Below are 15,103 nucleotides of genomic sequence, written 5' to 3'. Positions count from 1 at the left end.
AATTTGTCCCACAATTTCTACTGAACTTGGCAATACCCCATATGTGGCTGTACACTACTACTTAGGCCCTTTCACACATCAGTGTTTTGCCGTCAGGCACAATCTGGCGAATTTTGAAAAAAACGGATCTGGCAAAAGTTGCTGCCGGATCCGTTTTTTTTTTCTTATAGACTTGTATTAGTGCCGGGTTGCGACAGATGGCCTCACGTTTCATCCGTTTTTTGCCGGATCCATCGAAAAAATTCGTTTTCCGGCGGCCGGAAAAACGTACAGAAGAATGTTTTTTCTGTCCGGCGAAAAAATGCACAGCGAAGGACCCGGCGATAAACGGATGAAATGTGAGGTGAAATGAGTGAATTCTGTTGTTCTGGCACCTCAGGGGCTCTGCCAATATGACATGGCACCCTCAAACCATTCGAGGAAAATCTGAACTCCAATATGGTGCCTCTTCCCTTCTGAGCTTTGCACTGTGCCTCAAAAGTAGTATTCCCCCGCATATGGGGTATCGGCATACTCAAGAAAAATTGCACAACAAATTGTATGGTGCAATTTTTCCTGTTACCCTTATGAAAATGCAATATTTTGTGCTAAAAACATATTTGTGAGGAAAATGAGAGTTGTTTTTTTTTTATTTTTGCTGCTCAACGTTTTAAACTTCTGTGAAGCACCTTGGGGGTTCAAGGTGCTCACCACACATCTAAATACATTCCTTGAGGGGTCTGGTTTCCAAAAATGGGGTTGCTTGTGGGGGATTTTCACTGTTTAGGCACATCAGAGGCTCCGCCAATTGTTCCAGCAAATTTTGCATTCAAAGAGTCATATGACGCTCCTTCTCTTCCATTTTTTCCTGTTACCATTGTAAAAAAAAAAAAAATTGGTCCTGAAGTAACTGTTTTGTGAAAAAAAAGGTAAATGTTAATTCCCCCCCCCCCCCACATTCCAAAAATTTCTGTGAAGCACCTGAAGGGTTAATAAACTTCTTGAATGTGGTTTTGAGCACCTTGAGGGGTGCAGTTTTTAGAACGGTGTCACTTTTGGGTATTTTCTATCATATAGACCCCTCAAAGGTCACTAAAAAAGAAATAAAATGGTTTTGTAAATTTTGTTGTAAAAATGAGAAATCGATGGTCAACTTTTAACCCTTATAACGTCCTAACAAAAAAAAATGTGGGTTACAAAATTGTACTGATGTAAAGTAGACATGTGGGAAATGTTACTTATTTAAACTATATTGTGTGACATATCACCGTGGTTTAAGGGCATTAAAATTAAAAGTTGGAAATTACAAAAATTTTCCAAAATTTCCCTTTTTTTTTTTTTTTTTTTTTTTCTTTACAAACGCATATCAAAGAAAAACTTTACCGCTATAATGAAGTACAGTATGTCACGAAAAAGCAGTCTCCGAATCACCAGGATCCGTTGAAGCTCTGCAGAGTTATAACCCCATAAAGTGAAGGTGGTCAGAATTGTAAAAATTGGCCCGGTCATTAATGTACAAACCACCTCTGGGGGTAAAGCGGTTACCGAAGTATGTTATGCAGCAGTCTGCTATCTGTATTATGTACCACACTGTTGAAACTAGTTGATTATACACTCAAAAATTGTATGTGTGTTTTTTATGTTTATTTACATTATAGAGGTATTTTTGTGTTTTCCTTTTAATTATAATTGAAATCAATTGTAATTTTAGGAGATGTAAAGTGTCACTCTTATTAATGAGTGGGGAAAAATCTGCACCCAAAAATGCCTGTAAAAATAATCAAAAACGCACCAGAAAAGTGGCAAAAACTGACGTATTATACATTGTTTTTCCTGCCAGAGATGTAAAAATGTCTGTACTAAATACTTAACGTGTGCATGTACGCTAAGGCTTCCCTGCTCACAATACTTTAGTTTGCTACCATAGTGAGATTAAACTGAAAGATATTAAAAGTGTCATCTTAACCATTAATTTACATGATTTTATTTTTTTGCCTCAACAGTCAGTGCCACATCCCCCTGTGTATGGAATGTTTGTGTTGCCAGGAAGGCCCCAGTAATTGGTTCAGATAGCAGCTCCTCTGGTGGCTCTGACAGTGAAGAAGATGACAAAAACCATATTATTACTGAAACCATAAGCACTGGAGCAGGACATGAAACTATCAGACTCACCATGGACACCAAGAATGAGAAGGCTACGTTTAGTAGGTAAATACATATGTTTGGATGTGGGGAAAAAGGTATTGCTCTATTAATAAGCAAAACCTATAACACGTGTAGTTTAGGAAGGAAACACACATGACTTATTTCTGTTAGTCGCAGATTTTGACAGAGATTTTTCACGGCAAAAGGTGAAATCGGCTATGAAAATCTGCAGCAGGACTGATGTCCTGCAGGGTCTGAGTATGCAAATCAGACAACCCCTTCTGAATTCCTAATTCTCCCCCCCCCCCCCCCCCGCCCAGTAAAAATGATAACACTTATACTCACCTCCGTTACCGGCACAATTCCAGCGGTGTCGGCACTCACTCTTCTGGGATCACTTTTCATGTCATGCGATCACTGCGGCCAATTAGCACTGGCTTCACTCTCCCCACCTACAGACAAATCAAGACATCTGGGGAAATTGATAGAGCAGCTGCAGCTTTGGATATCAATCTGGATATCAACTGGTTGCAGAGATCACATGACATAATAATGTCATATGGTCTTTGGGAGCGCCAGTGCTAGCAACACTGAAACGGCGCCAGCCGCTGGGGGAAAACATGGGATTCAGAAGTGGTCCTCTGAGTAGTGGACGAACCCTTTTAGTATAGCAACAGTGAGAGCTAATAGGACTTTGGTGAAAGATATCCTCTCTGTATTGTTAGTACTTTATATTCGTGTGCCAGTTTCAATCATGAATTATAGGTTTGTGGTTTACAGATCATTTTCACTTGTAAACATGAGTTTCATACATATAAGTCATTCTATTTTGTACAGACACTTCCTCACAATTTATTTTACTGTTTCCTCTACCTTTTCTTTTGTATCATACCCTATCCTTCTCCCTTGTCTTCTCTCCTGTTGTGGTTACTGCTCAGAATCTTTACACCTGCAGGGTATGTACAGCATGCCAGAAAGGATTCAAGCACCTCAAACACCCAAAGGAGCAGGGAGAGTCTCATTTATTTTAACCACTCTCATTAAAATGCATGGAGAACTCTCATTATACTGTGTAAACGACTCGCCACTTATCCTACGCATCAACCCATTGTTGTCAGATACATGATTATTATACAGTATTGCTTTCATTTTATGATATCATTTTTGCATTCATTTGTGAGCACAGTGGGTTTCCGCAACCTTGTTATTGATGATGTATCTTTAGTATTGGTTAGGGCCTGACACCTGGCACTCCCACCAATCAGCTGGTATAATTTCCAGCAGTGACCGGATGTAGATATTGCACATTATTTATTTATTTATTTTAGTCACTTATATAGCACCGTTAATTTGACAGGGTTTTACAGACATTATTGGCACTTTGCCCATTAGGGCTCACAGTCTAGATTTTCTATCAGTATTTATTTGGGAGTGTGGAAGGAAACCGGAGAACCCGAAGAAAACCTACACAAACACGGGGATTTGAACCCAGGACTCCAACACTGCAAGGCTGCAGTGCTATCCACTGAGCCACCATGCTGCCGAATGAAGCACCATCACACTGTTCAGTGACCACTGCCAAGTACTACAGCTCAGCTCCTATCATTGAATATTAGCTGACTTGCAGTACCCAGCCACAACCACTAAACAGTGTGATGGAGCAGTGATGTTCCACTCCATTCATTGTTTACAACTGGCCGCTGGTGAATCGGGGGAGTGCTAGGTGTTGTTCTCCCCACTGATCCGATATTGAACACCTATTCTGAGGATAGGTCAATATTTTGGACATTGTACTTAAATCGGTTTAATTTTAGTTGATTTTCTCTTATTATTATTATTTATTTATATAGCACCATTGATTCCATGGTGCTGTACATGAGAAGGGGTTACATACAAGTTACAGATATCATGACAGACTGATACAGAGGGGCGAGGACCCTGCCCTTGCAGGCTTACATTCTGCAGGATTATGGGGAAGGAGACAGTAGGTTGGGGGTTGCAGGAGCTCCGGTGTTGGTGAGGTGGTAGCTTTGGTAGTGATGAGGGGTCAGTGCAGGCTGTAGGCTTTCCTGAAGAGGTGTGTTTTCATCTATCTATTATTTGCTTGGGTGCATTGTATTACGGGAATAGAATGCACTGCAATTTAAATGATACCATTTGGTGTTTTGAGTCCTTTTTAGCACAGTTTATACAGCGCGTATGTTGTGTATCTTGGATAAGATTGCCGTATTTTTCGGACTGTGAGAAGCACTTTTTTCCTAAAAAATAAAAATAAAACGGGTCTGTCTTATAGTCCGGATGTACCTGGAGGTGGTGGAGCGTCAGCAGCGGCCCACAGGAGGCAGGAGCCGGCAGCAGGCTAGGGATGAGGAGACCATGCATACCAGGATAGGGGTGAAGGGGCCGAGCATAACAGGATTGGGGATGGGGGGGTCATGCATACCAGGATGGGGATGAGGGGACTATATATACCAGGATTGGGATGAGAGAGTCATGTATACCAGGATAGGGGTGAGCGGGCCGTGCATACCAGGATTGGGGGGGGTCATGCATACCAGGATGGGGATGAGGGGGACTATATATACAAGGATTGGGATGAGAGGGTCATGTATACCAGGGATAGGGATGATGGGGCCACATGTATACCAGGATAGGGATGATGGGGCCATGCATACCAGGATGGGGATGAGGGGACCATATATACCAGGATAGGAGATATTAAGTACAGAATTGACCACATTTTTTGCTTCAATTTTTTTTCTAATTTCCTCCTCTAAAACCTTGGTACGCCTTATGGTCCGAAGTGTCTTATAGTCCGAAAAATACGGTACTTCCTGCAGATACATTTGACACTTTATGTAAATGAGGAGGGACACCTTATTTTACAACTTTGTTTTGTATCTGGCATTTTCACCAATTTCCCCCTTTGTAGGCTGAATCTTTTAATTTGCAATTAGCTCTGAGCTTGTGGGAGGAAACTAGCTGCTACGATCGCTGCCATGCACAACACAGAGACTGATTCCTGTTCTTCATTTTTTAGTTATCACATGCAGAGAGAAACAGCAGCATGGAGGAAATTATACAGCAGTCCTAAGCAGTGTAGATGTGATTCCTGCTTTGGGTGAAGTAAAAGACTTTTGATAGAAAGCTCAGCACTATTTTTCTGTGTCTCCCTTTTCCTTAACCTGATATCCCATTGACCAAGCTGGATTTGAGTAGGCATTTTTTTTTTTAAATGAATGGCAAACTCAGGAGGCAGGGGGGATAGGAACAAGTGGGTCATAAGTAGAGAAAGAAGCAGAATATTCTGGGGATAAGGATACATCACAAAGTTTCTTATATTTTCATGTACTTTTGATTTACGCAAGGTTTGTTGAAATTACAGTTCCCTTTTAATTAATCAAGGATTTTTGGAAGGTTAAAGGAAATCTGTCAGTAGAATCAACCCTCCTAAGCCATCCATATAGCTTGCAGGTTATGGGAAGTGGAGTAAAACGATATTTTGATATCTGAAATTAATGACTTATCCCAGAGCAATCTCTGATTTTCTTAATATGTAAATGGGCTGTTAAGTTCTATGGGTGGGACTTTGATCACACAGAGAATCTGCTATTATAATTTATTTTAAATGAAAGGGGGCTTTACTAGTTAGACAATGATCTCATTGCAAAGCTGTGTGTGGTTATAATTGCATAGTACAGCAGAGCTGAACTTTTGTCTCATTACAAACCCATCTGCAACTGTACTCTCATAGTGCTGTCAGTTCTGGAACAAATATGTGTCATATTACTGCTAACACTTTTTCAGCCTCCATTTCACAAGCAGCGAGTGTGGGGATAGGGGACTAGAGCAGAACCTTTTCTCATTACAAATAAATATCATGCTGGCTGCCTGTGTGATGGAGGCTGAAGAAGTGTTAGTTGTAATCGGGCTTAGCTCTCCGGTAAGATCAGGATAGCAGACTCTCCTGTGTGAAATATGTAATGAAAGACAGACTGCTCTCCTCACTGAGTAAACAAAACAGAGTATGCAGACAGAACAGCATGGGATCAGAGCTGATTATTTCGGTAAGTTAAAGTATTTGCTGATTGTGTTTTTAAACAGGCTGGGAAATGTTTTAAGACACAAAACTTAGCAGCTGTGATCCCCTGCTATCCTGTCCGTATACTCTTTTGCTTTCTTTATTGCCCCGGAGCTGTGGTATGTTCTGACAGACACAGCCGTTGCACAGTACACTACAGGGGCACATTTGTAAGATTATCTCAGCACGGGAAAATTTTTTAACATATCCAATTTTGGATCTTAATTTAATTCCACGATCTAATAATTAAAATCTACTTAGTGGGAAAACCCTTTTTAACCCCTTCATGACCTTGGGATTTTCCGTTTTTCCATGTTCGTTTTTCGCTCCCCTCCTTCCCAGAGCCATAACCTTTTTATTTTTCCGTCAAATAAAAATGGCCATTTGAGGGCTTATTTTTTGCGGGACGAGTTGACATCATTGGTTTTACCATGTCGTGTAGTAGAAAATAGGAAAAAAAATTCCAAGTGCGGTGAAATTGCAAAAAAAAGTGCAATCCCATGCGTGTTTTTTGTTTGTCTTTTTTGCTAGGTTCACTAAATGCTAAAACTGACCTGCCATTATGATTCTCCAGGTCATTACGAGTTCATAGACAGCAAACATGTCTAGGTTATTGTTTATCTAAGTGGTGAAAAAAAATTCCAAACTTTGCTAAAAATAAACAAAAATTGCGCTATTTTCCGATACCCGTAGCGTCTCCATTTTTCGTGATCTGGGGTCGGGTGAGGGCTTATTTTTTGCGTGCCGAGCTGACATTTTTAGTGATACCATTTTGGTGCAGATCCGTTCTTTTGATCGCCCGTTGCTACATTTTAAAGCAATGTCGTGGCGACCCAAAAAACGTAATTCTGGCATTTCTAATTTTTTTTCTTGCTGCACCGTTTAGCGATCAGGTTAGTCCTTTTTTTTAATCAATCGGGCGATTCTGAACACGGCGATACCAAATATGTGTATATTTGATTTTATTTTTATTATTTTATTTTGAATGGGGCGAAAGGCAGGTGATTTAAACTTTTTTATTTATTTCATATTTTTTTAAACATTTTTTTTTTTACTTTTGCCATGCTTCAATAGCCTCCATGGGAAGCTAGAAGCTGGCATAGCCTGATCGGCTCTTCTACATAGCAGCGATCATCAGATCGCTCCTATGTAGCTGAATTACAGGCTTGCTATGAGCGCCGACCACAGGGTGGTGCTCACAGCAAACCGGCATCAGCAACCATAGAGGTCTCAAGGAGACCTCTGGTTACTATGCCGACGCATCGCTGACCCCCCGATGCACGCATTTCCGGCCGCATGGCCGGAAGCGGTAGTTTAATGCCGCTGTCAGCATTTGACAGCGGCATTTAACTAGTTAATAGCGGCGGGTGGATCGCGACTCCACTCGTCGCTATTGCGCACACATGTCAGCTGTACAAAACAGCTGACATGTCGCAGCTTTGATGTGGGCTCACCGCCGGAGCCCACATCACAGCAGGGGATCTGACCTCAGACGTACTATCCTGTCCGAGGTCAGAAAGGGGTTAAAGGGAACCTGTCACCCCCCTCCAGTCGTTTCAAACTAAAAGGGCCACCTTGTGCAGCAGTAATGCTGCATTCTGACAAGGTGGCTCTTTTAGTTCTGGGTGCTGTAACTTGAGAAATAATCAGTTTTATAATTTGTCTGAAGTACCTGGTCCTCAGTCAGGTGGGCCGGCGTTTGCCCCCTGCTTCAGACAGCACACTGCTGTCACTCACATCTTCTTGGTGCTGGGCGCCGCCTGCTTCAGACAGCACACTGCTGTCACTCACATCTTCTTGGCGCCGGGCGCCGCCTCCTCCTCACCGCTGTTTTCAAAAGTAGCCGGCGCCTGCGCTCTTATCCCCTGCCTGGTGCAGGCGCAGTGAGCGCTGGCCGTCTGTCCTCATATGCAGCCCAGCTGACTGTGCCTGCACGGCCGCCCTGCCTGTGATTCCCAGTCCCGCAATGTGAATAAATCATAAGTCACTGCGGGTCTGGGATTCACAGGCAGGGCGGCCGCGCAGGCGCAGTCAGCTGGGCTGCATATGAGGAAAGACGGCCAGCGCTCACTGCGCCTGCACCAGGCAGGGGAAAAGAGCGCAGGCGCCAGCTACTTTGGAAAACAGCGGTGAGGAGGAGGCGGCGCCCGGCGCCAAGAAGATGTGAGTGACAGCAGTGTGCTGTCTGAAGCAGGGGGGAAACACCGGCCCACTTGACTGAGGACCAGGTACTTCAGACAAATTATAAAACTGATTATTTCTCAAGTTACAGCACCCAGAACTTAAAGAGCCACCTTGTCAGAATGCAGCGTTACTGCTGCACAAGGTGGCTCTATTAGTGTGAAACGACTGGGGGGGGGGGTGGATGGGGGTGACAGGTTCCCGTTAAAGGGAATCTGTCAGCAGGTTTTTGCTATGTAATTTAAAGACAGCTGGAGATAGGGGCTGAAACACAGATTTCAGCAAGGTGTCACTTATTTCTCCATCACCACATTGGGGGACACAGGACCGTGGGTGTATGCTGCTGCCACTAGGAGGCTGACACTAAGTAAATACAAAAAGGATTAGATCCTCTGCAGTATACACCACCTACTGGCTCCGGATAGAACCACTTCATGCTTAGTGTCCGTAGGAGGCACACTGGGTCTGCTATTCAGACCATACTTTATTTTTATATTTTTTTTTAAACCTTTTTGCGCAAGAGGAAGACTGGGGCGACGGACCCTTTCTAGGGGCCGATCTGCCCCAAACATCAACAGGCGAGCACGGCAAGTGTCGCCTCCCCGTACCCTCTCCTGCGACGTGAGATGCCAGGTCTGAGCTATTTTAGGGGCGATGGTTCCCTTCAGGGCGCCGATCTCCCCGCACCAGCAACAGATGGGAACACGGAGTGTCGCCTCCAAGTACCCCCTTCTGAGCCAGGCCACGGCCAGACACAGCCCTATGAAATCTCAGGGGAGCGAACCCTTAGCATACACAGAGGCTCCCTCCCCATGGCGTCCGGCTGCTCCCGCTGCACCACCACTGAATGTACAGCGGCTCTGCATGGAGCTGGATGGTCCCTCTCCACCTCCCCCAAAGGGGATGGTGGATGGAGGGTTCCTGCACCGTCCTCCTCGCATTACTGAATTCCAGCAGAGCGGAAGCTCTGCTCCTTGATCCTCCCAGGCTTCGGCAGTGAGTTTCGGGAGGGGGGGTTCTCCCGAGCGCGTCATGGGCCCGGCCGGGCACCGCTTATTTAGTCCCCGGCTTCGACTAGGCCGCAGGCTGAAAAGCTCCACCCACAGCACGTGTCACGCCCGAGGTCCCACCCACCGGCTCGGCGCTTCTCGTACACTGCGAGAAGTTCCCTTCCTAATCTCTGCGGCCATCTTCAGCCCCCCTAAGGACCAAAGAACACCACGCTGCCGCTATAAGACCGCTGCACTGCTGGGGACGCAGGAGCACAGGACCTGGGTAAGTGCTCTGCCACACTGCCCGCAGATCCACTTTTCTCAGCCGCACAAAGTGCTCTGCCTCCCTTACAGCAGCACACAAAGTGCTCTGATTTCCTTACAGCCGCAGACAAAGTGCCACGCTGACTTTACAGCACAAAGTGCAGTATTTCGGGAGTCAACAGGGATACAGCATGTCTCTATCTAAACCCTTCAAAAAGTCATCTAAAACAGTGTTTTTTCACTTCTTGCACCTCCTGTCAGGTTGCGCTACCAAATGGGCATACTGCTCCGCTGTGTCACGCTTGCGACCTTAAATGCGCTTTGGAGCCCCCCACCACGACCGAACCCACGGTGACCAGTCCCCCTGAGTGGGCCTTGTCACTATCGCAATCTATGGCTTCTTTAACTAAGGTGATTGAGTCCCTTCAGGATCCCTCCAGGAGCAGGACCACTAATCTGTCTGTCTCAGAATTCCCCTACAGCAGGGGAACCATCAGCCTGCAAGGGCCGTTCTCTTTTAAGACACAAACAGGCATCTAGGAAGGGACTACATAGCTCGTCCCCCGGGCCCTCCAGTGCCCCGGCGTCCGTTAGCTCTGCTTCTCGCTCTCCCTCTCCAGGTGCCTATAGCTATCATGACTCTGATTCGGAGTCTGATGGGCCCCTTGATCTAGAGTCACCAGGTTATCAGGCTACTGTGGATCGTCTCATTAAGACCGTCAACCAGTCACTGCAGGTCGAAGAAGAGCCTTCTACTTCCCTCACGGATAATGCAGTGTCCTTTAAAAGGACCAAACGTCCTCATAGGGTGTTTGCCAATCACCCTGTGTTCCAGGACATAGTTCAGCAACATAGATCTCTGGAAACCAAATATCCCTTCTCTCCTGACCTCCGCAAACAATGGACAGAATCCCCTCCAGTGGATCCTCCCGTATCCCCTTTGTCTTCCAAGATTCTTCTGTCCCTGCCGGATGGATCCTCTATTAAAGATCCCACAGATCGCCTGATTGATGGCCTCGCTCGTTCGGTTTTTGAGGGATCAGGCTCGGCACTTTTTCCCTCCTTTGCAGGTACCTGGGTAGCCAAAGCCGTGACTTAGTGGGCAGATTCCCTGCATAAGGCCATACAGAAGAGTGATCTCCCCTCCGAGATAATGATGTTGGCCATTCAAATTTCTTTGGGAGAAAACAGAAAAAAGCAATCACCCGCACCACCGCATGAATTAAGAACTTTGTCGGTCACAGCTGGTCCTTAGATGTCGGGTGCATAAGGCCTCAGAGACTATCAATGTAATGCACAGAATAAAGAGAGAAAAAAATGCGAGGCTGCACTCACCAATCTTCATTTGCAGGTGTATTTATTAAGAAGAATCTTCACGGCATCGGGGGTGAGTACATGCAGGGGAATGTGCAAGCGGAACGACGGCCGTTTCGCACCTGTCCGGCGCTTCAACGGGTTCCTGGAACCCGTTGAAGCGCCGGACAGGTGCGAAACGGCCGTCGTTCCGCTTGCACATTCCCCTGCATGTACTCACCCCCGATGCCGTGAAGATTCTTCTTAATAAATACACCTGCAAATGAAGATTGGTGAGTGCAGCCTCGCATTTTTTTCTCTCTTTTTTCTGTGCATTCAAATTTCTTTGGCTGGTGATTATTTAGTAAATGCTTCCCTGGATGCGGCTAATTGCTCTGCACTTACACCTTCAAACGCAGTAGCGATTACAAGGGCGCTATGCCTGAGAATCTGGCGAGCGGACTCTGCATCTAAAAAGTCCTTAATGTCCCTTCCCTATCTCAGTGGTCGCTAATTCGGCAAAAAGCTGGACCAACTGATTCCGGATGCTACAGGCTGGAAGAGTAAATCCCTTCGCCAGCAGAGAATTAGGCAACCAATCCGCCGACAGCTGCCGACTCGTTTTCGGTCCTTTCGCAGCAATTACGGGTGGTCCTCCACGGCCAGTTACCCCAGTTCAGGGCGTCCCAGTGTCAGAGACAAAAGTCCACAGTCCTCGTACAAGCCCAACCGCTCGTGGAAGGGCTGCCCCATGCAGTCCAGATCTAGGGGATCCAGACCCCCAAAAATCCTCAACTAAATGACTCGCAACATTGTCCGGACGACACCAGCAGAGTAGGTGGCTCACTAGAGTAGTCGTTCACGACAAGTGGGTCAGGGATCTGGTGTCCTCCGGATACAAAATCGAATTTTCCTCCCCCCTCCAACCCGTTTTTTTGCCTCTCGGCCTCCCGAAGCGCGAACGAGAGCTCGGGCCTTTTTCCAGGCCATCGAGTCACTCCGCTGAGACGGTGTTACCCCGGTCCCAGAGAACGAAAGGGTCCAAGGTTTTCATTCAAATCTGTTCACGGTCTCCAAGAAAGATGGTACAATCAGACCCATCCTGGATCTAAAGCTTTTAAACAGATTTGTCAGAGTCCGGCATTTCAGGATGGAGTCCCTTCGTTCCGTCATCGCCTCGATGGAATAAGTAGAGTTCCTAGCCTCCATCGACATACGGGATGCGTATCTTCACATTCCAATCTTCCCTTCTCACCAAAGGGTCCTTCGCTTTGCTGTCCGTGAAGAACATTTTCAGTTCACGGCCTTACCCTTTGGCCTCGCCACCGCCCCCAGAGTCTTCACAAAGGTCATGGCGGCTGTCATGGCCATCCTACACTCTCGGGGCCTAGTCGTCCTTCCCTATTTAGACGACTAACTGGTCAAAGGCCCATCTTTCCAAGCCTGCGAGGAGTGTGTCTGCATATCTTTGGATACTCTTTCTCGGCTGGGCTGGTTAATTAACCTTAAAAATTCTTCTCCCGTCCCAGCTCAGCCGATCTCCTTCCTGGGCATGAATCTGGACACTTCCCGAGGGTTGGTGATTCTCCCTTGGTACAGGGTCTTAGCTCTTCAAAAAGTGGTCTGGACGCTCTGTCAACCGTTTCCCTGTTCCATGCGTTTCGGCATGAGGATTCTCGGGAAGATGGTAGCCGCAATGGAAGCAATTCCGTTTGCGCAACTGCATCTTCGTCCCCTAAAGCACGCACTGTTGGATGCATAGGATAAAAGGTCATTTTCCCTTTATCAACCATGTTGACTGACCCCTTGGATCAAACAGGCACTCCAGTGATGGACTCTCCGGGCCTCCCTCCTCCAAGGGAAGTCCTTCCTCCCAGTCCATTGGCTGGGGGTCACTACCGATTCCAGACTCCTTGGCTGGGGAGCTGTTTTTCATAATCACACTGCCCAGGGGAGCTGGTCTCCTCAGGAGTCTCGCCTTCCCATCAATGTCCTGGAGATCCGTGTGATTTGGCTATCCCTGCGGCGGTTCCATCATCTCCTAGCAGGCCGCCCCATCCGTATCCATTCGGACAATGCCACGGCTGTGGCCTATATCAATCATCAGGGGGGCACTCGCAGCAAGGCTGCAATGCACGAGGTGGAACACATTCTTCGCTGGGCCGAAAGGAATCACTCAGTCATATCGGCCGTTCACATTACAGGTGTGGAAAACTGGACCGCGGACTTCCTAAGCCATCAAGGCCTTGCCTCGGGAGAGTGGTCTTTCCATCAAGACATTTTCCAGCAGATCTGCCTTCATTGGGGTACTCCGGACGTAGACCTGATGGCTTCCTAGTTCAATGCCAAGGTACCTCAGTTTCTGGCCCGGTCCCGAGACCCGAGAGCAATCGGAGTGGACGCACTGTTCCTTCCCAGGAGTCATTTTTGTCTTCCTTACCTGTTTCCTCCCTTGCCCTTGTTTCCAAAGGTCATCAGGAAGATCAAGGCGGAGGGGTGCCGGTGATCCTCATTGCTCCGGATTGGCCTCGCCGAGCATGGTACACGGAGCTCGTCCAACTGATCGCAGACGTTCCTTGGTGACTCCCATATCGTCCAGATCTGCTTTCTCAGGGTCCGATTTACCACCAGAACTCAGGGGCCCTGTGTTTGACGGCTCAGCCGTTGAATCCTGGGTTCTGACCCAAGCGGGTTTTTCCAGCAAAGTAGTTTCCACCTTGATCAATTCTCGAAACCCTGTGTCATTGCGCATCTATCATTGGACTTGGAAAATCTTTTTTGAATGGTGCAGAAGCAGAGATCGCCCTCTGCTAGTTTTCAACATTCCCACCATCTTGGAATTTCTTAAATCCGGTCTGGACTTGAGGCTATCGCCGAGCTCCCTCACGGGGCAGGTCTCAGCCTTGTCCGTCCTTTTCCAGCGTAAGATTGCTTCCAAACCCCAGGTGAGAACGTTCTTTCAGGGAGTCCCCCACGTGGTACCTCCCTATAGAGCACCTCTAGAGGCTTGGGACCTTAATCTGGTCCTAAGTGTCCTGCAGGAATCTCCCTTTAAGCTGTTGCAGGACAGCTCTCTATCTCTCCTCTCATGGAAGGTAGCCTTTCTTGTCGCCATTACTTCGATCAGAAGAGTCTCGGAGTTGGCTGATCTTTCCTTTTGAGCTCCTATTCTCACATTCCACCTAGACATAGTGGTCCTCAGGCCGTCTCCACCCTTTCTTCCAAAGGTGGTGTCTTCCTTCCACCTTAAGGATATTGTGCTTCCTTCATTTTGTTCTGCCCCGGCGCACCGCGTGGAGAAAGCTCTTCACTCCTTGGATCTTGTGAGGGCTCTCAGAAAGTGCATGTCTAGGACGGCATCCTTTCGCCAGACGGATGCCCTGTTCGTGCTCCCTGCGGGACACCGGAAGGGATCGGCCGCTTCTAAGTCGACAATAGCCAGATGGATTCAGTCGGCTATTCAAGAAGCTGACCGCGTCAGAGGCAAGCCTATTCAAGCAGGGATCAAGGCACGGTCCAGTCGGTCAGTGGGTGCTTCATGGGCCATTCGACATCAAGCGTCTGCACAGGTTTGCAAAGCTGTGACCTGGTCTAGCCTGCATACTTTCTCAAAGCATTATAATTTCCATACTCCGGCATCTGCAGATGTGGCCTGGGTAGACAAATTTTGCAGGCAGCGGTAGCACACCTTTAGACAGCTGGGGCCGTGAGTTTACTCTGTTATGATGTTATTTCCCACCCAGGGACTTCTTTGGGACGTCCCACGGTCCTGTGTCCCCCAATGTGGAGATGGAGAAATAGGGATTTTGGTGTACTCACCGTAAAATCCTTTTCTCCGAGCCACTCATTGGGGGACACAGCACCCACCCTTTTTGGCCCTGTTGCCTATGATGAGTGTTATAGTTTTGACATGTTGTACCTACGGTTAATTTTTGTTAATCTCTTACTGCTTGGTCACTGAACTGGTTCTATCCGGAGCCAGTGGGTGGTGTATACTGCAGAGGAAGAGCTAACCCTTTTTGTATTTACTTAATGTCAGCCTCCTAGTGGCAGCAGCATGCACCCATGGTCCTGTGTCCCCAATGAGGGGCTCGGAGAAAAGGATTTTACGGTGAGTACACAAAAATCCCTATTTTGCTGTGTTCTGTTGTTTACTTTACAATGAAGG

The 15,103-nt window shown here is 46.9% G+C and overlaps 1 protein-coding gene across 3 annotated transcripts in view; it reads left to right on the top strand.

Moving 5' to 3' along the window:
* The window catches only part of PPP6R2 (protein phosphatase 6 regulatory subunit 2), a 204,396-nt gene that overhangs the window by 179,273 nt on the left and 10,020 nt on the right, over positions 1-15,103 (top strand). For all 3 annotated transcript variants that reach the window (XM_077264346.1, XM_077264348.1, XM_077264347.1), the window contains exon 22: positions 1,983-2,187. In XM_077264346.1, coding sequence (XP_077120461.1) covers positions 1,983-2,187 — 205 coding nt within the window. The remainder of the gene's footprint in view (positions 1-1,982; positions 2,188-15,103) is intronic.

Source organism: Ranitomeya variabilis, chromosome 5 (genome assembly GCF_051348905.1).
Source record: "Ranitomeya variabilis isolate aRanVar5 chromosome 5, aRanVar5.hap1, whole genome shotgun sequence".
Lineage (NCBI taxonomy): Eukaryota > Metazoa > Chordata > Amphibia > Anura > Dendrobatidae > Ranitomeya > Ranitomeya variabilis.
The sequence above is the reverse complement of the archived record's forward strand: the minus strand, read 5'-3'. Positions and strand labels throughout refer to the sequence as shown.